The 24,842-nt window shown below is 53.1% G+C and overlaps 1 protein-coding gene across 4 annotated transcripts in view; it reads left to right on the top strand.

The window, feature by feature from the left end:
- RYR1 (ryanodine receptor 1) overlaps positions 1 to 24,842 on the top strand; it is a 117,656-nt gene that overhangs the window by 9,501 nt on the left and 83,313 nt on the right. For 3 of the 4 annotated variants that reach the window (XM_067718094.1, XM_067718093.1, XM_067718091.1), the window contains 22 exons: positions 463 to 556; positions 709 to 783; positions 1,290 to 1,446; positions 1,588 to 1,752; positions 3,835 to 3,956; positions 4,403 to 4,598; positions 8,371 to 8,506; positions 8,589 to 8,684; positions 8,769 to 8,887; positions 9,709 to 9,842; positions 10,318 to 10,559; positions 11,058 to 11,250; positions 12,208 to 12,424; positions 14,232 to 14,336; positions 14,562 to 14,665; positions 15,387 to 15,470; positions 16,281 to 16,588; positions 17,414 to 17,616; positions 19,121 to 19,295; positions 19,470 to 19,678; positions 22,552 to 22,946; positions 23,902 to 24,034. In XM_067718094.1, the coding sequence (XP_067574195.1) occupies positions 463 to 556; positions 709 to 783; positions 1,290 to 1,446; positions 1,588 to 1,752; positions 3,835 to 3,956; positions 4,403 to 4,598; positions 8,371 to 8,506; positions 8,589 to 8,684; positions 8,769 to 8,887; positions 9,709 to 9,842; positions 10,318 to 10,559; positions 11,058 to 11,250; positions 12,208 to 12,424; positions 14,232 to 14,336; positions 14,562 to 14,665; positions 15,387 to 15,470; positions 16,281 to 16,588; positions 17,414 to 17,616; positions 19,121 to 19,295; positions 19,470 to 19,678; positions 22,552 to 22,946; positions 23,902 to 24,034 (3,662 nt within the window). Of the gene's footprint in view, positions 1 to 462; positions 557 to 708; positions 784 to 1,289; positions 1,447 to 1,587; positions 1,753 to 3,834; positions 3,957 to 4,402; positions 4,599 to 8,370; positions 8,507 to 8,588; positions 8,685 to 8,768; positions 8,888 to 9,708; positions 9,843 to 10,317; positions 10,560 to 11,057; positions 11,251 to 12,207; positions 12,425 to 14,231; positions 14,337 to 14,561; positions 14,666 to 15,386; positions 15,471 to 16,280; positions 16,589 to 17,413; positions 17,617 to 19,120; positions 19,296 to 19,469; positions 19,679 to 22,551; positions 22,947 to 23,901; positions 24,035 to 24,842 lie in introns of those variants that run through there. The other variant, XM_067718095.1, reaches the window with a different exon arrangement.

The following is a 24,842-nucleotide window of genomic DNA, read 5'->3' as shown; positions in this document are numbered from 1 at the left end:
AACCTCAGATACCAGCCTCAGACCTCCAAAATAACACTTGAAATTCAGACCCTGACTTCAGACTCCACCGTCATACCTCTAAACCCAGACCCCCATATCAAGCCCTGGAACTCAAACCTCAGAATCGGGGAATATTAGACCCAAATCTCTAATGACATTCTCTGAAGCCAACCTCGAAAATCCAAACTGAGACCTTTAAACCCCAGACCCACAAACCTCCCAGCCCCAGCCCTGCACACCCAGACCCCCAACACTAGATCCCCAACCTCAGACCCCAAATCTCAGGCCCAAATCTCAGACTACAACTTTGTACCTTGAAACACAGATCTCCATCTGCAGACCCCCAAACCCAGCCCCCGGCTTCCCACAGGGCAGAAGCAGGGCCTGCAAACTCCACTATGGCTCCCAGGCCTTTCTGGGGCTCCAGCTTCCCAACGACCACTTTCCTTTGCTCCTGTCCAGGCTATGTGACCGGGGGCCACGTCCTCCGCCTCTTTCATGGACACATGGATGAATGTCTGACCATTTCTCCTGCTGACAGTGATGACCAGCGCAGGTCTGGGCTTGGGGACAAGAGGGTCTGGCGTCTTCGGGCCAGAAGGGGGATGGCAAAGGTTGGCTAGGGGGTCCTGGAACCCTAGGATTAGGGATCAGATTCTGGGGGGCTGGAGCTTGAACTCTTGACCTCACTCTCTTCCATGTACCCAGACTTGTCTACTATGAGGGGGGATCTGTGTGCACCCACGCCCGCTCCCTCTGGAGACTGGAGCCACTGAGAATCAGGTAGGGGTCAGGGGCAGAGGAGGCAGGCTGGGGGAGGGGCTAGGGGTTCCTGGGGGCCCTGGGAGGAGAAGAGTGTCTTGAAGGAAGAACTGAGGAAGAGACTGGAGGGTTTTGAGGGAAAATCTGGGGAGCCTAAGAGAGCAATAAAGGTCCCCAGGGTCCTAGAATCCTGGAGGAAAAAGAGGTCTTGGGGGTAGTGGAGGTTCCTGAGGGAGAGATCAGGGTCTCGAGTGAAACTGTGGGGAAAGGAGGGGAGAAAATGACAGATCTGGGAAAACTGGAGACACTGAAATCATCTGGGCAGCCCTGAGGAAGTGGTGAGGGCCTGAGAGAAGATTGGGGCTCTTAAAGGAAGGCTGGGGGTCCTAAGAAGGATTTGAGGGCTCCAAGGAAGATTTGGGCACCCTGGAACAGGGCTGAGGGCTGAGGAGGTTTCAACCAAGACTATGGTGTCCATGGGAGAACTGGGGGGCCTCTGACCTCTCCCTCGTCCTCACCCTCTGCAGCTGGAGTGGGAGCCACCTGCGCTGGGGCCAGCCACTCCGCATCCGGCATGTCACCACCGGGCGGTACTTGGCACTCATTGAGGACCAGGGCCTAGTGGTGGTTGACGCCAGCAAGGCCCACACCAAGGCCACTTCCTTCTGCTTCCGAATCTCCAAGGTCGGTGGGGTCAGGATACCCTCCCTCAGCTGGAACCCCAAATCCCGCCCCAGCCCCCCACCACTCTGCAGTCTCTTGGGGGGGAATCCCCCATTAAATGCACAAGCAGAGGAGGCTGACCTCTGTCCCCTGCCCCTGTAGGAGAAGCTGGATACGGCCCCCAAGCGGGATGTGGAGGGCATGGGCCCCCCTGAAATCAAATATGGGGAGTCCCTGTGCTTTGTGCAGCACGTGGCCTCAGGCCTGTGGCTCACCTATGCTGCCCCGGACCCCAAGGCCCTGCGGCTCGGCGTGCTCAAGAAGAAGGTGGGCACCTGGCAGAGGGAAGGGGTGGGGTACAGGCTGGGGCAGGAAGGGCACTGGGGGTGATGATGCTTGAGCCTTTAGGAGTTTGAGGTTGGGATTGAGAGAAAGACAAAGACTGAGAGAGAAACTGAGATTGAGAGAGACAGGAAAAAAGAAAGAATACATATATGAAGAGAAAGAGAGAAGTATAGACAGACATGGGGACAGACAAATAGAGAAAGACAGAGACAGAGAGACAGAAATAAGAAAGACAGAGGTGGAGAGAAAAAGATGAATAATAACAGAATAACAGAATAATAACAGAATAACATTCAGCCAATTATTGAGTACCCCAGGTGTTGTGGATGTATGTGTGGACAAATAGCTGAGCTATACAGACCTGTTCCCTGCCTTCCCTGTGCTCAGACACTGTGACTAAACCCTCTCTAATGAAGTACACAGTTTTACAACCAAACAGTGGGAAAGCTACTTTTGACAGAGGGAACACCAGGTGCAAAGGCCCTGAAGTTGGGATGAGGTTGGTCTGTTGCAATCACTGAAAGGACATCTAGTTCGGCTGGAGGAGAGTGAGCGAGGGGTGAGTCGTGGGAGATGAGGACAGAAAGGGGACGGGAAGAGATCAGGTAGAGCCTTGTGGGCCACCGGGGAGGGTCCTGGCTTTTACTCTGGGTGAGAGGGAGCCGCAAGATAGCCTTGAGCAGGCCAGGGCACAGGGGGTGGTGCCCTGATTCAGGTTCACAGGGTTCTTGAGCTGCTTATGGGAACAGACTACGGGGGTGGGCAGAGCTGGAGAAGGAAGACCAGGGCAGGTCTGCACTGGTACAGGTGGAGGATGACAGTGGACAGCACCAGGGTGGGGACTGTGGAGTGAGGAAAGGGGGCAGAGTCTGGTTGTATTCTGAGGGCAGAGCCAACAGGATTTTCTGACAGATTGGATATCAGGGTGAGAGGGAGAGGGACTGAGGATGAGACCATGATTTTTGTCCTTTTTTGCCCTGAGCAGCTGGAAGGAGGGAAGTGCCATTAACTGAGTCAGGGACAGCCAAGTATCAGCTCAGGAGGATGGGCCCCAATGCCTAGAACAGAGCCACTCAATAGACTTGCTGAGCGAATCAGTGAGAAGACTAGGGAGGCACCTGTTTGTGAAAACTGAGGCTGAAGTTGGATACAACAGCAGAGGATGTAGAGATGGGCCTGGGCCAGAGAGGGCAATGTGGGAGTCGTCAGCAGGTGGACGGTATTTACAGCTGCTGGACTGGATGGGGTCCTGGGGAGGTCAGCTCAGGGGAAAGCCGGCAGCCATGATGGTCTCACCTCCCAGAAAGGTGTTCAGGCATTCTGTCTGGGACATGTTAAATTTGGGGTGCCATTAGAGCTTTCTGGTGGGGGGGATGTTAAGTCAGTAGTAGATACAAATGGAGAGGGGTCTGGCCTGGAGAAAGACAAGATAGAGAGAGACAGAGAGGGAGAGAGAGGGAGAATCAAAGAGGGACAGAGAAAGAGAGAAAGAAAGACAGAGAATAGATAGCTAGTGGGAAGCAGCCGCATAGCACAGGGAGATCAGCTCGGTGGTTTGTGACCACTTAGAGGGGTGGGATAGGGAGGGTGGGAGGGAGGGAGACGCAAGAGGGAAGAGATATGGGAACATATGTTTATGTATAACTGATTCACTTTGTTATAAAGCAGAAACTAACACACCATTGTAAAGCAATTATACTCCAATAAAGATGTTAAAAAAAAAAGGAAAGAGAGGTAGAGAGAGAGATGGACATAGCAACAGAGAGGGAGAGACAGAGCATGGGATAGGCGTGAGAGAGACAGAGAGACAGAGACAAAGACAGACAGACAGAAACAAAGAGGACAGAGACAGAGAGTGAGAGGAGAGACCTAGAGGGGGGAAAAAGAGAGAGGGGTTGAGAATGAAAGACACAGGGACAGATGAAGAGGGACTGGGGGCGGAGCTGGCAGAGAGATTCCGTAGAGGATGGGGGCAATTTGGGGGCTAGAGTCTGGGTGGAGGTCTGGGGAGCATGGCCCTGGCTGGCTGAGCCCCTCCTGATGTCTCTCTCCCACCACTGTCAGGCCATTCTGCACCAGGAAGGCCACATGGACGACGCACTGTCACTGACCCGCTGTCAGCAGGAGGAGTCCCAGGCCGCCCGCATGATCTACAGCACTGGCGGCCTCTACAACCACTTCATCAAGTGAGCCACCCGGCCCGCTCTGCCCTGGGGGCCAGGCCACACCTTGACCCCACGCTCCTGGTGTTCATGCGCCAGACCATTTAATCTCTACCTCTGACATTCACACCTCTCACATACACAGACTCCTGACCTCTACATACTTGACCCCTAATCTGACCTCGACAGCTATGACTTTGACTTCATACCCCTGACACCCTCGACCCTGGACCTCCCTAGCCCTGACCTCTGCTTTCATGACCTGTCCCTACACAGGCGGGGGTCCCAGGCCCAGCTCTGCCCTTGGCCACTGGGTCACCTCGGGCCAATCAATGCCCTTCCTTCTCTGCGTCTCACTCTCTCTGTTAAATAGGTGTGTCTGTGGGAGTCTGGCAGGGACCGGGGGTGGGTGGGGGCGGGACCCTCACAGTGTTCACGGACCCTCACTGATACGTGCGCGGTCTCCGCAGGGGCCTGGACAGCTTCAGCGGAAAGCCGAGGGGCTCGGGGTCTCCGGCTGGCACAGCACTGCCTCTCGAGGGCGTCATCCTGAGCCTGCAGGACCTCATCGGCTACTTCGAGCCACCCTCCGAGGAGCTGCAGCACGAGGAGAAGCAGGGCAAGCTGCGCAGCCTGCGCAACCGCCAGAGCCTCTTCCAGGAGGAGGTGAGGGCGCGGCCCGGGGGGGCGGGGTCTGTGGGCGCGGGGTCGGAGCCTTCAGAGGGGCGGAGCCTGCCGGACCCGGGGAAGCAGTGGTCTGAGAGGGGGCGGGGCAGGTGGAGGGGCAGGAGGAAGTTCCTGGCCTGGGTGAACAGGGCGGGGAGGCGGGTCGTAGGGGACACGCGAAGGGGCGGAACCTTGAAGCGGGTCCGGAGTGGGTTGGTGGGCGAGGCTTTGGTGAGGGGCGGGGCCTGTGAGAGCAAAGTGGAACCCGAGCCTGACGGCGGGGGCAGGACTTGTTCCCTCTCCTGGGAGGACGGGGCGGGGTGAAGGTAAGCTCTGGGCCAAGGCAAGTCAGTGGAGGAAAGGCCTGGGAAGAAGCCCGAGGCTGAGCTACTAGACTCAGGAGGCGGTGACTGTAGGGGTAGGGCCTGCGGAGTGGGAGGATAGAACCAGAGTGGGGCATGGTGGGAGGCAGGGCCAGAGAGGTGGGCTTTTGGGTGGGAGGATAGTGTTGGGCGCGACCCCAGCTTGGGTCAGAGGCTGGGGGTCTGTGTGTTATGAGAGGAGACGTGGTGGGCTCCGCTCAGCACGGAGTCTGAGTGCGAGGGGCCGAGAGGGGTGGAAAACTGGGGCTGTACAAAGGTCCGGGGTCTGCTGTCTCCTCAGGGTGATTGGGGAGCATGTTCATTTAAAGTCTTCCAAGTTGGCCCTGCTCCTCTCCAGGGGCTCCCATTGTGATGGGGGTGGCAGACCTAGAAATGATGATAGTAACAACAACAAAACTTACTAATGGAGTGGGATTAGTATATGCAAAGTGTTTAGAACAGTAGCAGCACAGAGTAGATGCTATATAAGTGTCAGTGGTTATTGTTACTTTGAATTTAGCCCTTACTGTGTGTTATGGGTGTTATATACCTGACATCCTCCCCATAACCCCATGGGGGGTTGTAATTCCCATATTACAGATGGGTCACTGAGGTGCAGAGAGATTAGATAACAGCCATTGCTGAACAAATATACCAGGGGGGATATAGCTGTCAAGAAAACAGACAAAAATTCCTGTCCTTGTGGAGTTGACGTGGGGCGGGAGGATAAATGAGCAATAAAATAGGACGATTATGTGGTATATTAGATGATAATAAGGAGAAAAACAAAGTAGGGCAGGGACTTCCCTGGTGGTCCAGTGGTTAAGAATCCACCTTCCAAAGCAGGGGACGCGGGTTTGATCCCTGGTGGGGGAACTGAGATCCCACATGCCGCGGGGCAACTAAGCCTGTGCGCTCTAGAGCCCACGTGCTGTAACTACTGAGCCTGTGTGCTCTGGAGCCCGCGTGCCACAACTAGAGAGAAGCCCACGTGCCACAACGAAAGATCCTGCATGCTGCAACAAAGATCCTGCAGCTAGGTCCCGCAACTAAGACCCTACGCAGCCAAATAAATAAATATTAAAAAAAAAAAAAAAGGGCAGCGGTAGGGAGTGCTGGGGTTGTTGCAGTTTAAAATACAGTAGTCAGGGAGGGTCACGTGAATGAAGAGAGGCAGCCATGTGTACACCTGAGGGAGGGACAGAGAGGAGACAGAGCAAGTACACGGACCATGAAGTGGGAGTGTGCCTGGCAGCTTCCAGAATAGTGAGGAGGCCGGGATGACTGGAACTGGGTGAGCTAGGGGAGGAGTGGGAGGAGATGAGCACAGAGAGGTGACAAAGGCCAGGCCGTGATGAGGACTTGTGGTTTGGGAGCCACAGAAGGGTTAGGTCTTTGAAAGTCACAACGAGTTAGGGGCAGAGCCACTGTGTGTGACTCCAGCTGGCTGTGCTGTCTACCACGATGCACTGCATCTCTTACTACGGGCCCAGGATATAGATACAACAATTATCATAGCAGCCCAGTTGTCCACCACCACTGGAATGAATCCACAAATGTGGCATATCCGTATGATGGCTATGGACACTACTCAGCAATGAAAATGAGCAAATGACACCCCCATGAAACAATGCTCTTAACCTTAAAGCGTAATATTGAGAGAATTCCCTGGTGGTCAAGTGATTGGGACTCGGCGCTTTCACTGCCAAGGTCTCGGTTCGATCCCTAGTCGGGGAACTGAGATCCTGCAAGCCGCTCAGTGCGGCCAAATAAATAAATAGAAAAAAAAAATTTTTTTTCAAGTAATGTTGAGCAAAAGAATCCATGTGCAAAAGAATACTTACTGTACATCTCAAGTTCAAAAACAGGCAAAATTTTACTAGACTGTTTATGAATGCATGCATAGGTAGTAAAAATAGAAAAACAAGGAGAGGATTTCCATAAAAGTCAGGATAACGGTTATCCCTAGCAGAGAGGGTTGTGTAACAGGAGGGGCATCGAGGTGACTTCTGGGAGGCTAGCAATGCTCTCTTTCTTGACCTGGGTCATGGTTACACAAGTGTTCTTTCATATTTATTTGTTAAGCCATATACATTTGATCTTTATTATTTCCAGATTCTGTATTTGCAAATATGCCTACTTGCTAAAATTTATTTGTAACCTCCAAATCGATGCTTGCAGAATATTTGTAGTCATTTGTGGACATGTGCAGAGAGGCAAAAAATTTAAGGCATTTGATGTTGTGTTTCCAGTTGAGGTTGAACAAGGCGACAATTTGCCTTGTTATTTCAACTCTCACCTGTAAACAAGTGTCCTCTTTGTGGTGTATTTAGTGCCACGCTTTTCACATTTTTGTGCTTTTTGTTAATTTCACTGATTAAAATGGTCCCTAAGCACAGTGGCGAAGCGCTGTCTACTGTTCCTAAGTGCAAGAAGGCTGTGATGTGCCTTACTGAGAAAATATGTGTTAAAGAAAAGCTTCACTGAAGCGTGAGTTACAGTGCTGTTGGTTGTGAGTTTAATGTTAATGAATCAACAACATCTATTAAATTAGTGTCTTTAAACAGAAACGCACATAAAACGAGAGTGTGTATTGATTGATTGATGAAAATGTTGTGCTCAGAGACTCAGAGAAAGCCCCTGTGTTTCCCCTGGGAGCCTTGGTTCTCAGGATTCACTCAGTGCTCACGGCGACTTTACAGAACCTAACTACTACGAAAAGCAAGAATAGACTGTATATATTTTATTGTTTTTTGTTTTTTGTTTTGCGGTACACACGCCTCTCACTGCTGTGGCCTCTCCCGTTGCGGAGCACAGGCTCCAGACACACAGGCTCAGCGGCCGTGGCTCACGGGCAACATGTGGGATCTTCCCAGACCGGGGCACGAACCCTTGTCCCCTCCATCGGCAGGCAGACTCTCAACCACTGCGCCACCAGGGAAGCCCTAGACCGTATATGTTTTATGTGCTTTTCTGTATGTCTGTTGTAATTCAAAATAAAAGAAGACAAAAGGTTAAAATGTTTTTTAAAAAAAGGAAGAGACAGAAGGCAAAAATCTCTCTGGTGGTTGGTGTGGAAAGTGAGCTGGGCCAGTGGGACCAGCAGTAGGGTCCTTGGAGGTGGAAAGGAAGGAAAGAAAATACTGGAAGGAGAAACACAGATTCAGTCCGGATGTTAATAGGGATGTATTATGCTGGGGACAGAGGCAGAGTGCGACAAGGCCAGGTCTGGAGAGCCGAGGAGGAAAGAAGGGAGTTGGGAGTGCGGGTGCACACAGGTGGCTCTGGTTTCGATCTGGGGACACCCAGTCACTAGGTGTTGAAGGAATATGAATTAGCAAGTCCAAGAAAGGCAAGGCAGGGAGGGCCTGGGATTCCTGTGATGAAACCCCCTCTTTTCTCTACCCCAGGGGATGCTCTCCCTGGTCCTGAACTGCATCGACCGCCTAAATGTTTACACCACTGCTGCCCACTTTGCCGAATTTGCCGGGGAGGAGGCAGCCGAGTCCTGGAAAGAGATTGTGAACCTGCTCTATGAAATCCTGGGTGAGGGGCCTCGGACTGGACTCCCCCTAGAGCACCCGAGGTTCCCAGTCCTACTGGGTCTGACCCCTCTCTCCACCCTCAGCCTCTCTGATCCGTGGCAATCGTGCCAACTGTGCCCTCTTCTCCAACAACCTGGATTGGCTGGTCAGCAAGCTGGATCGGCTGGAGGCCTCCTCAGGTAGGAGAACCCAGGCGGAGGGGATGGGGACTTGCGGGGACGGGAGGGCTGCAGCCACTTCACCTCTCTCTGATCCCTGTGCAGGGATCCTGGAGGTGCTGTACTGTGTCCTGATTGAGAGTCCCGAGGTCCTGAACATCATCCAGGAGAACCACATCAAGTCCATCATCTCCCTCCTGGACAAGCATGGGAGGAACCACAAGGTTGGCCTCTTACCCCTGACCTCTTATCCCCTGAATGCTGAACCCTGACCTTTCCCCATGGCCCTCGAATTGCCCCCATTTCCCCATCTTATCTCTTACCTGGACTCCTCTACCACAAGCTTCCATCTCAACACAAAGGTCTCAAACTCATGGTTCTTAAATGGGTTCTGGGCCACAGATGTGCTCGTTATCTCGTTGAAGTATTTTTTCAATTTCTAATTTTGTAGCCTTTAGGGGGGCTGCATAGACACTCTCCAGTTTGCCCCAAGTGCTACTGGTTCCCACTGAATTGTTTCTAACCACTTCACATATTTACATTATCTACCTGGCCCCTGAAGACACAAGTTTGCAACCTCCACTGATCTAAACCTCATCTTTATCCCTGTGCTCTCTCCCTGACCGACCCTTTCACTCTTCCTACTGACTTCTGACCTTTTACCCCAGTCTTTTTTTTTTTTGACCAAGCCATGTGGCTTGCGGGATCTTAGTTCCCCAACCAACGATCGAACCCAGGGAAGCTCAGAGTCCTAACCACTGGACCGCCAGGGAATTCCTCAGTCTCTCTTTTCTTACATTGCTGATGTCTTATCCCAGCTCATACGGCCCCCGCCTCTTGCCTGATGTTTCTCTTTGACTCCGATCTCTCTCTGTGACCCCTGACCTCCCACTTTCACCACCTCTTCTCAGTCAAAAGCTCTATCTCCCATCCTGGCATATCATCCTTCTGGTTTCCCACTCTGGGTCTTCCATGGACAACCCCCACCCCACCCCACCCCCCGCCCAGGTGCCCTCACACCCTGACCTCTGACCTTGACCTCCAGGTGCTGGACGTGCTGTGTTCCCTGTGTGTGTGCAATGGCGTGGCCGTGCGCTCCAACCAAGATCTCATTACTGAGAACTTGCTCCCTGGCCGCGAGCTTCTGCTGCAGACAAACCTCATCAACTTTGTCACCAGGTCTGGCCCCTAACCCCGACCCCAGAACTCAGAACCTCGCAATCCCCTCCCTGACTCAGACTCCACACCCAGGTGGATGGGCCTTCCTCCATCTCCCACCCCGGTCCCCACAGCTGTCCCCAGCTCATCCCTGGCTTCTCATTCCTCTTGTCCTCTCTCCCTGCTCCATTTCTGCCTCTGTCTCTTCCTCCCTCTTTCTTTCTGTGTTTGCTCTTTTTGTCTTCATCTGTCTGTCTCTATTTCTCCTCCATCTCTTTTTCCTGGTCTCTCTCCCATCTCTCTCTTCTCTGTCCTTTGATGCCTCTCTGTCCGTCTCTGTCTCTGCTTTCTCTCTCTGTTTCTGTGTCTCTGCTTTTCTGTTTTTCTTGTGTATGTATATCTTTGTCTTTCTCCCTTCCTCTCCCACCCCCCCACTAGCCTGGATCTCCTCTCCATCTCTCCTTCATCCTCCTCTCCTGTCCTGTCTCTCCTACAGCATCCGCCCCAACATTTTTGTGGGCCGAGCAGAGGGCTCCACGCAGTACCTCAAATGGTACTTTGAGGTGATGGTGGACGAGGTGGCTCCATTCCTGACAGCTCAGGCCACCCACCTGCGGGTGGGCTGGGCCCTCACTGAGGGCTACAGCCCGTACCCTGGGGGCGGCGAGGGCTGGGGCGGCAACGGGGTCGGCGATGACCTCTATTCCTACGGCTTTGATGGGCTACATCTCTGGACAGGTACCTGGACCCTTCTAGGGGACCCTCAACCCTGACCATTGACCCAGGGTTTCTAGGCTCTCACCACATGCCTTGGGATCCTGACCCCCAAACAGGCTAACTTTGACCCCTTACTCCTCATTTCCCAAGACCCTAACCCTAGAGCTTTCAGAATCTGGGCTCGAACCTGTTTCTTCATAGCCTCCGGAGCTCTGACCCCAGAGGATGTCAGATCTCTGACCCTAGAGAGCCCAGAGAACTGCCCCGATTATTATGATCTCTGATCTTTGACTTACGCCCCCAAAGGTTACAGAATCCTAACTCCAAGATGACTTTAATCTTTGACCCCCACACCTCTCAGGAACCTAACCTCAGGGGAAACTTGACTTCTGCCTCTAATCTCTTGACCTTAGAGTCGCTAGGGTCCAGACCCTATAGAATCCTCTAATACCTGCCCTTATCTCTTGAGACCATTGGTTCCATTGGACCTCTGACTTCTCCCTGGTGATCCTGGTGCAGGACACGTGCCACGCCTGGTGACTTCCCCAGGGCAGCACCTCCTGGCCCCCGAGGACGTGGTCAGCTGCTGCCTGGACCTCAGCGTGCCGTCCATCTCCTTCCGCATCAATGGCTGTCCTGTGCAGGGTGTCTTCGAGGCCTTCAACCTTGATGGGCTCTTCTTCCCCGTTGTCAGCTTCTCAGCTGGTGTCAAGTAAGGACTTGCCCCAGCCCCCTGGCCAGTCCCCAGACCTGGGACTGTCCTGAGACAGCTTCTGCAAGCACGCCATGGCCTTCTATGGGGCCAGGACCCAGCAGCCTTCTCTCAGGACTGACGGGCCAGACCCCTACACGAAGGTCCCAGTGACCTCTACATGATCCCAGACACTCTCAGTGTCCTCCCAATGACCCAGACCCTCCCAATGATGTCAGCTTCACCGCAAGTGTCCCCCAAATTTCACAATGACCTTCTAATGATTAATAAGTTTCTTCCAGTGACCTCCCAGATGACCTCTGACTCTCCCAATGATTCTGTGCCATTCCAGTGACCTCCAGATGATTCCAGAATCTGACAGTGATCTTCCAATGACCACAAAGCCTCCCAATGACTCCATGCTCTTAACTTCCCAATGACCCCAGCATCTCCCAACGATATTCTAATAGCTCCATAATTTCCCAGTGACCTCTCAACGACCACAGTTACTTCAGAGACCTCTCAGTAGCCCAATCTTTTCCCAGTGACCCCAACCTCTGTGAATGACTTACTCACCATTTCAGTGGCGATTATGATTTTCTCAAGGTTACACCAGACTCTCAGTGACTTCCAAGTGACCTTCTTCTTGGTCTCCCCCAAACCTTCTGGTATCTCTAGATGTTCTGTTGATCCAGGACCTCCTCCAAAGGACTTTCCCATGACCTTGGATTAACTCCCCAGTGACCTGACCCCCACTTTCCTTTTTTGGTTTTCCAAAGATTCCTATTGACCTCCAGCATTTTCTTTGACCTTAGAGTTTCCTGACTCCTAAATGACCTCCATGACCCTATGACTGTCCAGTGACCTCAGGTCTCCCCAGAACCTTCCACTGATCCCAAGATTGCTCCCTTCCCCCCACTGAGTACAGACTCTCCTCTGTACACTGCCCTCACTAGTGACTCCCACTCTCCCACCTAGGGTGCGGTTCCTCCTTGGTGGCCGCCATGGCGAATTCAAGTTCCTCCCTCCGCCTGGCTATGCCCCTTGTCATGAGGCTGTGCTCCCGCGAGAGCGACTCCATCTGGAGCCCATCAAGGAGTATCGGCGGGAAGGGCCCCGGGGGCCCCACCTGGTGGGCCCCAGCCGCTGCCTCTCACACACCGACTTTGTACCCTGCCCTGTGGACACTGTCCAGGTACTGCCTGCTCTACAAGGGTTTCTTGGAGAGGCAGACTCCCTTAGGAGCCAGGGAGATGGGGAACTGAGCTGGAAGCTGGGGACCCTGTTGTTTAACAGGTGGGGAATCTGAGGCAGAAAGGAGGCAAAGGATTCTCTCAAGGCAGAATCTCGGTTTCAGGGAGTCCTCAGTATAGTCCCCTAAAAAAAAAGGACTGTTATTTATTTATTTAATTTTTAAAAAGTATTTATTTGCTGCTCCGAGTGCCTGTGGGATCTTAGCTCCCCGACCAGGGATTGAACCTGGGCCCTCAGCAGTGAAAGCACGGAGTCCTAGTCACTGGACCGCCAGGGAATTCCCTAAAAAGGACTATTATTGCCCCCAATATACAGCTGAGGAAAGTGAGGCCCAGAGAGGTTAAGCAGCCTGTGCACGTCACACAGCATTTGAGCCCAGGAAGTCTGATCCCAAAGCCTGTGATCTTATCCACCACAATTTGTTGGGCATCTTTTCTATTCCACACCTCTCTCACTCCGCCTATCCCAATCTGAGCTCCCCACCTTTCCTCCAGGCCTGTCCCTATAGGAGGGAATATAAGTCCTGTTTAAGAGGCTGATCACAAGGGTTTGACTTGCAGCACGTCACCGTGGGCATGCGGCTTCACTTCTCTGTGCCTCAGTTCCCTCACCTGTGAGGAAAACGGGGGAACGAGAGAACCTCCCTCTAGCATTGTTGTGAAGGTTAGATGAATTAATATATGTGACGTGCTTAGCATGGTCCTGAGGAAATAGTAAGTACTCAGTAGAGTTACTGTCATTATTGGTAGTAGTAATGTTATTGCAGGGGTGAACTTGCCACCCCCCTGTAGCCAGGCCAGAGCCCTGGGCCTCCTCCTGGATGGCTCCCTTCCCCTCCCCCACCCACCCGGCAGCCTCAGGGGTTGTCCACTCCACCTCTCCCAATCCCTTCTCCCCCCACATCCCACCCTGGTCCAACCATCATTATCTCTGCCTGCAGAACACCAACAATCTAAACGTGACTAGGCACCTACCATGTGCCACGTATTTATAGAAACTATGTGGGAGGGTTAGGGGCACAGTCGCAAGTCCCAGCACGGCTCTCTCTGTCTTAAAAACAAAGGAATTGGTAAATGACACACCCTAGGGCAGGAAGCTAAAATAGTTCGGATAGAATCAGGACTCAAGCCCTGGTTCTTCTGATTCCGCATCTTGTGATCTCTAATCAAACACAAGCTTTTCCCCACACTTAGTTAATTGAAAGATCTATAAAATGAAAATACAGGTACTGTGTATGTTGATTGAAAAAAAATCCGCGCAGTTCCAGCTCACATTGTTTGAGGGTCCACTGTATATAGCATTTAGTAGTTTATGTAAATGATTTCACTGAACCCTTATAAAGTAAGTGTCATGAGTTAATATTGTTCTGATTCTCATCGTACAGAGAAGGAAAGAGACTCATCCATTCATTCAGGAAACATTTCACGAGCATCCCCTTCTGGGCTGGACAGGGCTGGGAAAATGCTGGAGACAGAGACAGCCCCAGCCCTGCCTTCACGGAGCTCCCAGTCCACAGGGGGAGACAGACCCATTCCCAGATAGTTCCTTAATTCTGAGGATGCTAAGTCCTTACGCAGCTGGACGTCAGCCCTGGAGGCAGGGTGAGGTGATGGGGAGCAAGGCTCGGCAGTAGGAAAGGTCAGAGCTCTCTGGGGAACTGCTCAGGGCTCGCACGTGTTCTCGGGAAGAGGGGTCACGACGCAGACTGGAGGGGATGCAGGGACCTCACAAATGTCATCTGCCCCCAGATTGTCCTGCCTCCCCATCTGGAGGGTATTCGGGAGAAACTGGCGGAGAACATCCATGAACTCTGGGCGCTGACTCGCATTGAGCAGGGCTGGACCTATGGCCCGGTGAGGGGGCTGCCTGCAGCGCGGCGGGGGGTGGGGAGAGGCTAGGCTGGCTGTGGTGGAGTGACAACTGCTCACTAACTGGGAGGGGCTGGGGGCTGGGGGAAGCGACTTTGGGACACCACGGGCTCCTTGGGTGGCAGAACGGGTCAGGGAGGCCAGGGGTCACAGTCTGGGAGTCCTGGGGAGGGAAGGGGAACCGAGGAGTTGACTCTGGAGTTTCTCCAGGTTCGGGATGACAATAAGAGGCTGCACCCGTGTCTCGTGGACTTCCACAGCCTGCCGGAGCCCGAGAGGAATTACAACCTGCAGATGTCGGGGGAGACGCTCAAGTGAGGGGCGGACCAGGGAGCAGGGACCCGGGCCTGACCGCTGGGCGGGGGGCAAGGAGAGACAGGGGGAGCGAGACCGAGACTGAGAGAGACAGAGAGAGAGAGACAAAAGGGAGGCAGAGAGAGAGGGAGACTGGGATTGTGAGGCTGAAACTGACAGGGGGCAAGTAAGAGACAGAGGCATAAAGGGAGATGCTCAGGGCTTCCCTGGTGGTGCAGTGGTTGGGAGTCCGCCTGCCGATGCAGGGGACATGGGTTCGTGCCCCGGTCTGGGAAGATACCACATGCCGCGGAGCGGCTGGGCCCATGAGCCATGGCCGCTGAGCCTGCGCGTCCGGAGCCTGTGCTCCGCAACAGGAGAGGCCACAGCGGTGAGAGGCCCGCGTACCACAAAAAAAAAAAGAGAGAGATGCTCAGCAAGTGAAAGAGAGAGAAAGAGACAAGGAAAGAAGCAGACAGGAAAAGACAAACACAGTCAAAGAGATACAGCGACAGTGAAACAGGGAGAGTCAGGAGCCAGAGAGACACAGACACCAAGACCAAGAGAGACGGGACAGATGCCCAGAAAACCAGAACAAGAGAGGTGGAGAGAGCTAGTGACCCAGAGACAGAGCTGACAGGGGCTGGGGGATGAGGGGAGCTGGGCTGGGGGGAGAGGATGCCAGCGGCAGGGGAGCCACGTGGGGTGACCCTGTCCCCCTGCCCCCACCCCCCGCCCCAGGACCCTGCTGGCGCTGGGCTGCCACGTGGGCATGGCGGACGAGAAGGCGGAAGACAACCTGAAGAAGACAAAACTCCCCAAGACGTGAGTGTGGGCGGCCCGGGCCCTACCTGGGGAAGAGAGTAGGGGGCCAGGGATGCCGTGGTGAGGGCTGGAGCAATTGAGGGCCGGTGGGAGGAGGCTGAGGTCAGAAACCAAGGGGCTGTGGGTTAGGGTGGAGGTCATAGGACCAGGGGTCGGGGCTCTGGAGTCAGTGGTGAGTGTCCTGGGGAGGTGTCAGGAATGCGGAGTTAGGCATTCCAGAGTGAGAGTGGGAGTGAGTCGGACCCAGGGTCAGGGTCTGCCATGGAGTCCGGGAAAATGAGAGAACAGAGGTAATATCTCTGAGTTAGAGGTCAGGGATCAATGGAAAGGGGTGAGAAATTGTTAGAGTTGTAAGTAAGGGATCTTAAAATTATAGATGAGAGATCAGAGGTCCTGGGGATAGATGCCAAGGTTCAAAGGTCAAGGACTCCAAAGCCAGGAGTTTGGAATGATAGGGTCCTGGGATCAGAGGTAAGAAGCCTCAAAGTTAGAAGTGAGGGGTCAGAGAGTTCCAGCGTGAGAAATGAGGCTCCCAAAATCAAGATGAAGGGGTCACAGAGGCCAGAGGTCAGTGAAGTCAAAGCCCTTGCTACGGTCACAGGATCCTGGGGTCAGAAGTCAAGTATATCAAAGCTTATTTAAGGGAGTCATAGAACCCTGATGTCAGAGACCAAAGGTCCGAAATTTCAAAGCTCAAGGCTAAAGATCATGGAATCCGAAGGACAAGGGTCAGAAGTCAGGGAGCCCATAGCACAGAGCCTAGAAGTGGAGGTGAGGGTCTTGTCCCACCGAACCCCGCCACACCCGCAGGTACATGATGAGCAATGGGTACAAGCCGGCGCCTCTGGACCTGAGCCACGTGAGACTGACGCCCGCGCAGACGATGCTGGTGGACCGGCTGGCGGAGAACGGACACAATGTGTGGGCACGAGACCGAGTGGCCCAGGGCTGGACCTACAGCTCTGTGCAGGACATCCCTGCACGCCGGAACCCTCGCCTTGTGCCCTACCGCCTGCTGGACGAGGCCACCAAGCGCAGCAACCGGGACAGCCTCTGCCAGGCCGTGCGCACCCTGCTGGGCTACGGCTACAACATTGAGCCGCCCGACCAGGAGCCCAGTGAGTGCTGACCACAGGCCCCTGACCCTGACTCCTACCCTGACCCCAACCCCGGCCCTTGACTCCTGATCTCTGACCCAACTCGCCTCTCAATGGGCTACATCTATAGCACTGACCCCCTCCCCCCAGCCCTGACACTCTGTCCCTGACCCTGAACCTGATCTTGACCACTGACCTTGACCTGACTCAAGCCCTGCCTGGGCTACGGCTACAACACTGAACAGCCAGACCAGGAACCAGTGAGCGCTAACCCTGACCCTGACTCCAATTCCTGACCCCCAGCTACGACCCCTAACTCCTAACCTCTGGACTATAGCTATAACATGGAGCCACCCAAGCAAGGACTTAAAGAGCCTCTAATCCCTACTCCTGACTTGACTCCTGACCTATCACTGAGCCCCCAATCCCAGCCTCAACCCCCAACCCTGACTGTGGTCCTCAACTTTCAATTTCTTAACCCCTGACCCCAGCCGCAATTTCTATCCCCTCTCTGACCCTGACTCTCTCTTCCTGATCTTACTCTCAACCCTTGATTTTTACCATTGACCTTAATTTTGACCCTTCACCCCAGACCATGACCGTGACTGACCCGACTTTCTTCCTCCATGCCTCTGTCACTAGTTCCTCTGTGAAGCTCTGACTGCAAAGGGATGGAGGAGAAGTCTCAGTAGGTCCCTCCTGCCTCTCTGTGACTGCTCTGAGATTCCCCAGTTCTTCCCTAACACCAAGAATTGTCCCTTTCCTCCCAGCCCCCCAAAGGCCCTTACCTTTCCTGGTCTCTGCCACCAACCCAGCCTCTCTGACTGTGCCTGGCCCCATTTGTAGGTCTGGTGGAGAGCCAGTCTCGCTGGGACCGGGTGCGCATCTTCAGGGCAGAGAAATCCTATGTGGTGCAGAGCGGCCGCTGGTACTTCGAGTTTGAGGCAGTCACCACCGGCGAGATGCGAGTGGGCTGGGCGAGGCCTGAGCTGCGGCCTGACGTGGAGCTGGGAGCTGATGAGCTGGCCTATGTCTTCAATGGGCACCGCGTGGGTAGCTCCCTGGGCTCCACTCTGCCGGACTCTGTGGTCCTTCCCACAGTTCATACACTCCAGCCCTTCCCACAGCTCATACACTCCAGCCCTTCCCACAGCTCATACACTCCAGCCCATACACCTGTGCCTCACTCTGTCCGCCCATCTCTGCCTCTACCTTCCCACTCATCTACCCATTCTTCCATGTAGCCTTCCCTCTCTCTGCCCACGCATATGTCCATCCATCATCCATCTCTCTATCCAACCGTCTGTCTGTCCATTCATCCATCCTTCTCATCTGTCCAAAGAATCATTTAGTCATCCACGTTGCCATCTATTCATGTAGTTGTTAGTTCCGCGATTCACCTGTTTAGTCAATTTGTGATTTCATTTATCCATTCATCTATCCAATAATTTAATGCGTAAGTACATCATCTATTTATCCATCCACCCATCCATCTACCTATGTGTCTGTCTACACTTTCTTCCCTCCCTGCATCAACCCAGGTAGACTCTCAGCTTTCATTTTGTTCTTCCGTCCAGCCTTATACCCTGCTTCCTATCCATCCATCTCATTATCCATTTATCTATTCTGGGGGCATATGTGTATATTTGGGTCCGTATGGGGGACATTGACAGGTTAGTTTTTCCTTTCCATCCCTCTACTTGCTGCTGTCCCCAACCCTCCACTAGCACTTTGGTGGTCTGTATAACCCCAGCCCCAGTCATGGAAACAATAGAGAACCCAGGCAGAAGGGATGAGATACAGAGATTAGTGGGAGGGGAAAGCATGAAAGCTTATCCTTTGAGGATCATGGATGCAAACGTGGGGTAAGATGGGGGCCACCGTGGGGGTGAGCCCTCTTCTGTCCCACATGCCCTGGACCTGACACTTGTATCTTTACGTGTCCCCTTGCTTCTGTGTCTCCCCGTTCCTCTGTGTGTCTCTCCTGCACCGCGTGTCCCCTTGCTTCTGTATCTCCCTGTTCCTCTGTGTGTCTCTCCTGCACCACGTCTCCCGTTGCTTCTGTATCTCCCCGACCCTCTGTGTGTCTCTCCCGCACCACGTCTCCCCTTGCTTCTGTATCTCCCCGACCCTGTGTGTCTCTCCCGCACCACGTCTCCCGTTGCTTCTGTATCTCCCCGTCCCTCTGTGTGTCTCTCCCGCACCACGTCTCCCGTTGCTTCTGTATCTCCCCGTTCCTCTGTGTGTCTCTCCTGCACCACGTCTCCCGTTGTTTCTGTATCTCCTGGTCCCTCTGTGTGTCTCTCCCGCACCACGTCTCCCGTTGCTTCTGTACCTCCCCGTCCCTCTGTGTGTCTCTCCCGCACCGCGTCTCCCGTTGCTTCTGTATCTCCCCGTCCCTCTGTGTGTCTCTCCCGCACCACGTCTCCCGTTGCTTCTGTATCTCCCCGTTCCTCTGTGTGTCTCTCCTGCACCACGTCTCCCGTTGCTTCTGTATCTCCCCGTCCCTCTGTGTGTCTCTCCTGCACCACGTCCCCCGTTGCCCCCTCACAGGGTCAGCGCTGGCACTTGGGCAGTGAACCGTTTGGGCGTCCCTGGCAGTCAGGTGATGTCGTGGGCTGCATGATCGACCTCACAGAGAACACCATTATCTTCACCCTCAACGGCGAGGTCCTCATGTCCGATTCAGGCTCTGAAACAGCCTTCCGGGATATTGAGATTGGGGATGGTGAGGGCTGGCCTTGTGGCCCCTTTCTGGTTTTCTTCCATCTCACCTGACCCTACGCTGTCCCCTCCAGCCCCCCTCTCTTCCATCCCTTCTTTCCACAGTACCTCCTTCCCCATGGCTGCCCGTGCCCTGCCCATCTATCCTCACCCCTGCCTGTCTATCCCCTCCCACTAGGCTTCCTGCCCGTCTGCAGCTTGGGACCTGGCCAGGTGGGTCACCTGAACCTGGGCCAAGATGTGAGCTCCCTGCGGTTCTTTACCATCTGTGGCCTCCAGGAAGGTTTTGAGCCATTTGCCATCAACATGCAGCGCCCGGTCACTACCTGGTTCAGCAAAAGCCTTCCCCAGTTTCAGGCCACGCCCCCTGAGCATCCCCACTATGAGGTGAGGACCGAGCCCACTCAGCACGCTCTGATCTGCTTCCAAACCTCGTCCTCCCCACAGTTCTCTTCCCCAAGCTTCTCTTTGGCTTCTCTGTTAGCCCACAAACCGCGTAGAAGTGGGTGTCAGGATCATGGGCTCCCAGGGCTGCCTCGTAGGGTATAACCTTGGCAAACTACACCTTCCTGGGCTCCAGGTACCGCCTACAAAATGCGGGAAGGGAGAAAAGAGAAGCTGGATTAAGTGACCCCAGTGGACATTTCCAGCCCTTATAACTATCTAATCCTACAACAAGGTTTAAAGAAATATAAATCACTGGGTACATTTCGGCACCTTCCTTACTAACTGTTATCTGTGGTGGTATTTTGGGGGTTTGTTTGTTTGTTTGTTTATTGCCGGCCACAAAGCACGGCAGTAAGCTTGTGGGGTCTTGGTTCCCCAGCCAGGGATTGAACCCGGGTCCTCGGCAGTGAGAGCACGGAGTGCTAACCACTGGACTGCCAGGGGATTCCCATGGGTTTATTTATTTTTAGTAACTCTTCATTAATCTGGTATCCGAATTTTTAGACCCTAGTGCCTTTCTTTCCCAAGGTTAAACTCAGGGTCAGATTGTGACAATAAAGTGATACAGTCTTTTTCTCAACCTGGGAAGAACTTGAATTCCACGTGGCTAAGCTTCAGCTGGTACTTTAGAATCAGACCTGGAGTTGGCCTTTTACCTGCTGTATGACCTGGGCCTGTGACTGTCTCCTCCTGAGCCTCAGTTTTCCCATCCTAGGCATCGTTCAGATCTCCCTCTCTCTCACATTCTCTCTCTCTTTCTCTTTCCTGAATTATTTAGGGAAGTTGGAGACATCATGCCTCTTTATCCCTAAATATTTCAATGTGCGTTTCTTCAGAACAGGCTGTGCTCTTACAGAGCCGCAGTTATGAAAATCAGGGAATTTTACATTGATACGTACTGTTACCTAATTTACAACCCATTCAAATTTTGTTAATCGTGGCAATGATGTCTCTTTTTATTTTTCTGGTCCAAAATCCAATCCGCAGTTACACGTTGCAGTTAGCTGTTATGTCTCTTTCGTCTTCAATGTAGAATATTTCTGAGTGTTTGTCTGTCATGATGCTGACATTTTTGAAGAGTACAGACCAGTTATTTTGCAGAATATTCCTCATGTATTTGGCACGAATACCATAGCAAAGAGGTTGTGTTCTTCTTGATGCAGAATATCAGGGCGGCACATCATGTCATTATGTCTTATTACTGATTACATTAACTTTGACTGTTTGGTTATGGTGGAGTCCGCCAAGTTTCTCCACCATCAAGTTACTATTTTTCTCTTTATAATTAATAAATAATTTGTGGGAAGGCATTTTAAGGCTAGGTGAAAATGGAAGGGTTTTAAACAAGGGAATGTCCAGTCTAGATCTGAGTTTTGGAAAGGTCTCTATTGACAGTGGATTGGAGGAGGCGAGAGTGGGAGCACTAAGACCAGAGAGGTGCCTGGGGTGGGAGAGGATGGTGGGGAAGACGTGAACCTCCCAATCCCTGCCACTGCCAGATGGTGTTCTCAACCCAAAGAACAGCATGCTAGACAGCAGTGAGAATGAATAAACTAACCTACCCACAACCACGTGGATGAGTCTCTCAGGCACGATGTTGAATGAAAGAAGCCGGACGCAAAAGAGCACATACTGTAGGATCCCATTCACAGGAAGTTCAAGAATGGGCAAAGCTAACCTGTGATGTGCTAAGTCAGAAGGGCGTTAACTGTAAACGAATAATCAGACATTAAGTTGCTTTGCATACTTACCACAGGAAGGAGATGGTCAGTAGGCTTGCCAAGGAGCAGAGGCAGAACAGGATTTAGAAGAGAGATGGGAGAGAGGGGAGAAAGAGACCCTGCAGACAGTCTTGGTTGCACAGTTTTGGGGTGAATTCACTGGCTGGTGAGGAGCACAGAGGTCTCTCTTGGCAATTGGTCCTTAAGGAGGTCAACTTGAGGTGGGGCATCAAAGAAAGGGAACTGCTCCAGTTGTTAATGGAGTCTCCAGAAAACCTGAGAGTCTGCCTTTGGAGCGCACAGGCCGGGCACCTGCCCCTCTCTCAGCTCCTGCCCTTTATTTAGGCCAGGTCGGTGCATTTCCCTCATCAGAATCCCTCGCTATCTTTGAGAGTGTAGTGACTAAACGGGCACTGAGGGGACTCCCAGGGGGACTGGTGGTGTTCCATTTCTCCATCTGAGTGCTGGGTGCATAGGCGTGGTCCCTCCAAAACCTCATTGTGCTGTGCACTTACGATGTATGCGTTCTTCTGAGTGTTATATTCCCACAACCAACAAGTCTAACAGAAATTCCTCTGGGGAGCCTTTAAAAAAATCTGACCCTTCTGGGCTGCTCTCCCCAAGAGCCCTTGTTCTGTTCACTGATGTGTTCCCAGCACTTGGAACAGTGCCTGGCATACAGTAGGTGCTCAGTAAATATTTGTGTAGTGTTAGATGGATGGATGGGTGAATGGATGGATGGATGGACTGGTGGGTGGAAGGATGGAAGAATGAATGGGTGGATGGGTGGATGACCGGGTCTGGAGTGAGCCCTGTGCGCAGGAAGGTTTTGAAAGCTCCCCAGGTGATTCCAGTGTCTGACCAGGGCTGCTCACTGTACAAAGGTGTCCAGACAAAGGTAGACAGAAGGCTGAATGCACCCCACGGCCAAGCTGTGTGTCCCATGGGAGTTCGTACGCTTGGAGGAGTGAGTCTTTGGCTAATTCTCACACGGTGCTCTAAGGCCTCGTGGTGACTCTGTGTGTAATAAGGTTTAGGGCCAATGGCCTAGCTCACCCTCCTGGCTCAGTGCTTCCTGCCTCACCCCCACAGGTGACTCGTGTGGACGGCACCGTGGACACCCCCCCCTGCCTGCGCCTGACCCACCGCACGTGGGGCTCCCAGAACAGTCTGGTGGAGATGCTGTTTCTCCGGCTGAGCCTTCCGGTCCAGTTCCACCAGCACTTCCGCTGCACCGCAGGGGCCACCCCTCTGGCACCCCCCGGCCTGCAGCCTCCTGCTGAGGATGAGGCCCGGGCAGCGGAGCCTGATCCCGACTATGAGAACCTGCGCCGCTCAGCTGGGCACTGGGGCGAGGCTGAGGGGGGCAAAGAAGGAACTGCCAAGGAAGGGTCACCCGGGGGCACCGCCCAGGCTGGGGTAGAGGCCCAGCCTCCCAGGGCAGAGAATGAGAAGGATGCTACCACGGAGAAGAACAAGAAGAGAGGGTGAGTCCAGGGTGGGGCAGGGTGGGGTTTGGGGGTCTGTCCTGGGACCCCCAATTAGGCAACCTCAGGAACTTGAGAAACCCCCTGTATCCCAAAGTGGGCCCATATATGCTAAGCGGGGTCAGATTACTGAGGGATCCTGTTATGTCTCGAGTGAACGTTATTATGTCCCTGGGATGCTCTAGTTTCCCTGAGAATGTGAAATCGGGATGCCCCACTCTATCTATGGAGAGCTCCACGGTCCCTGGGGTACCAAAGCTTTTCATCCAATGGACTTCATTATCTGTGAACACTAAAGGGGACCTCAGAATCTTGGGAAAGTTGACTGTACCCCAAGGTACCCAGTGAATATCATTGGTCTTCTAAATTGGGGTCACTCCTGTGTCTCAAATGTACCCCCCCAAAAACTAACTTCAAGGGAGACCCTCAAAGGGCATTCAATTTGAAATGAAACGGAATCTGCTTTTCCCCTACTGTGGCAGAAGTTTTCGGTGGGATTTAGTTCTGAGTCTCTTGAGGGGATGTTTGGAAACGATGGGAGGTTTTTAGTCGTCACAGTTTTGGGGGGAGGTGCTGCTGGCTGGGGGCGCCAGGGATTCTGCATGTCTTCAGTGCACAAGGCAGTGCCCGATGAAGAATTGTCCTTTCCCAAATGCCTTTAGCACCCATATGAGACATGGTGACTTCGGGGACCATTGTGTGCTCCCCCAGGGAACCTCCATGTTCCCAGAGGCACCTTTACATCTGGATAACCCGGAATCCGAAAGCACAGAGCTCCTCCACGGTGGACTGTGCTGGTGCAGTTGGGAATTTCATCCCTCTAGAGGCGAGGCCTTGGGTATTAGAAACGAGGCTTATTTAGGATGGATGTGGAGGCACGAACGTTGCGATGGAGAGGGCTGGGGAGCTGGGCTTGAGAGTGAGTCTCGTGACAGCCTCTCCTCTCCACCACCAGGTTCTTGTTCAAGGCCAAGAAGGCCGCCATGATGACCCAGCCACCAGCCACCCCCACTCTGCCCCGACTCCCTCGCGAGGTGATGCCTGCTGACGACCGTGATGACCCTGAGATCATCCTCAATACCACCACGGTGGGAACCTGGGACCCTCAACTTCAGGCCCCCCCTCCAGATTTCCAAATTTCATGCTGTAATCCCCAGTAATTGCCCTTATCTGGGGACACCGCAATATATACAGGAGACCACAAAATACAGTACACATCAATTTAACCCTTTGAACCCGTAAATCCATATAGCTAAGGGGCCTAAAAATTGCAGGGAACACAATGAAGCCATGGGGCACACTGATAGAACTCCCAGGGCCCCCCAAATCCCAGGGATAAACCAACATAGACTCGGCACCCCAATATTTGGGTTCACCCATATAAACTCAACACCCCAAACTTAGTAGCTATTCTAGTATATTCCTGGGAACCAAAATTCACAAGTATTCCAATACAGTTTCGGGATTCACCAAATCTGGAATATTTTCTGAGACAAGCAGCCTAGTGGTTAGGATCACGGGCTACCTGGGTGTCACTTCACGGCTCTATGTCTTCTCTGCTGTGGAAGCGCTATGGTTTCCCCATCAGTAAAATAGAGATAAAAAGTGTATCCGCTTGGTGTAAGGATTGAAGTGAGTTCATTTGTGAGCTATTATTTATTTATAACTTTGCTGTATAACCTGGGGAGGGACCCAAATTTGGGTGTATCACGAAACAGTCCCAAAGGATTCCCGAATCTAGGAATACATCAGTAAATACAGAGACAGAGGGACACAGACCCAGGGGGTCTCAAATCCAGCAACTTCTTGTTAAACTCCCAGAGGACACTGAGAATCCAGAGAAGTCAATTCAGAGTCTCAGGGAAGCCCACTGACCACCGGTCCCCCCTTTGCCTC

Source organism: Pseudorca crassidens, chromosome 20 (genome assembly GCF_039906515.1).
Source record: "Pseudorca crassidens isolate mPseCra1 chromosome 20, mPseCra1.hap1, whole genome shotgun sequence".
NCBI classification, from domain to species: domain Eukaryota; kingdom Metazoa; phylum Chordata; class Mammalia; order Artiodactyla; family Delphinidae; genus Pseudorca; species Pseudorca crassidens.
This window is presented reverse-complemented; position numbering and strand designations above follow the sequence as displayed.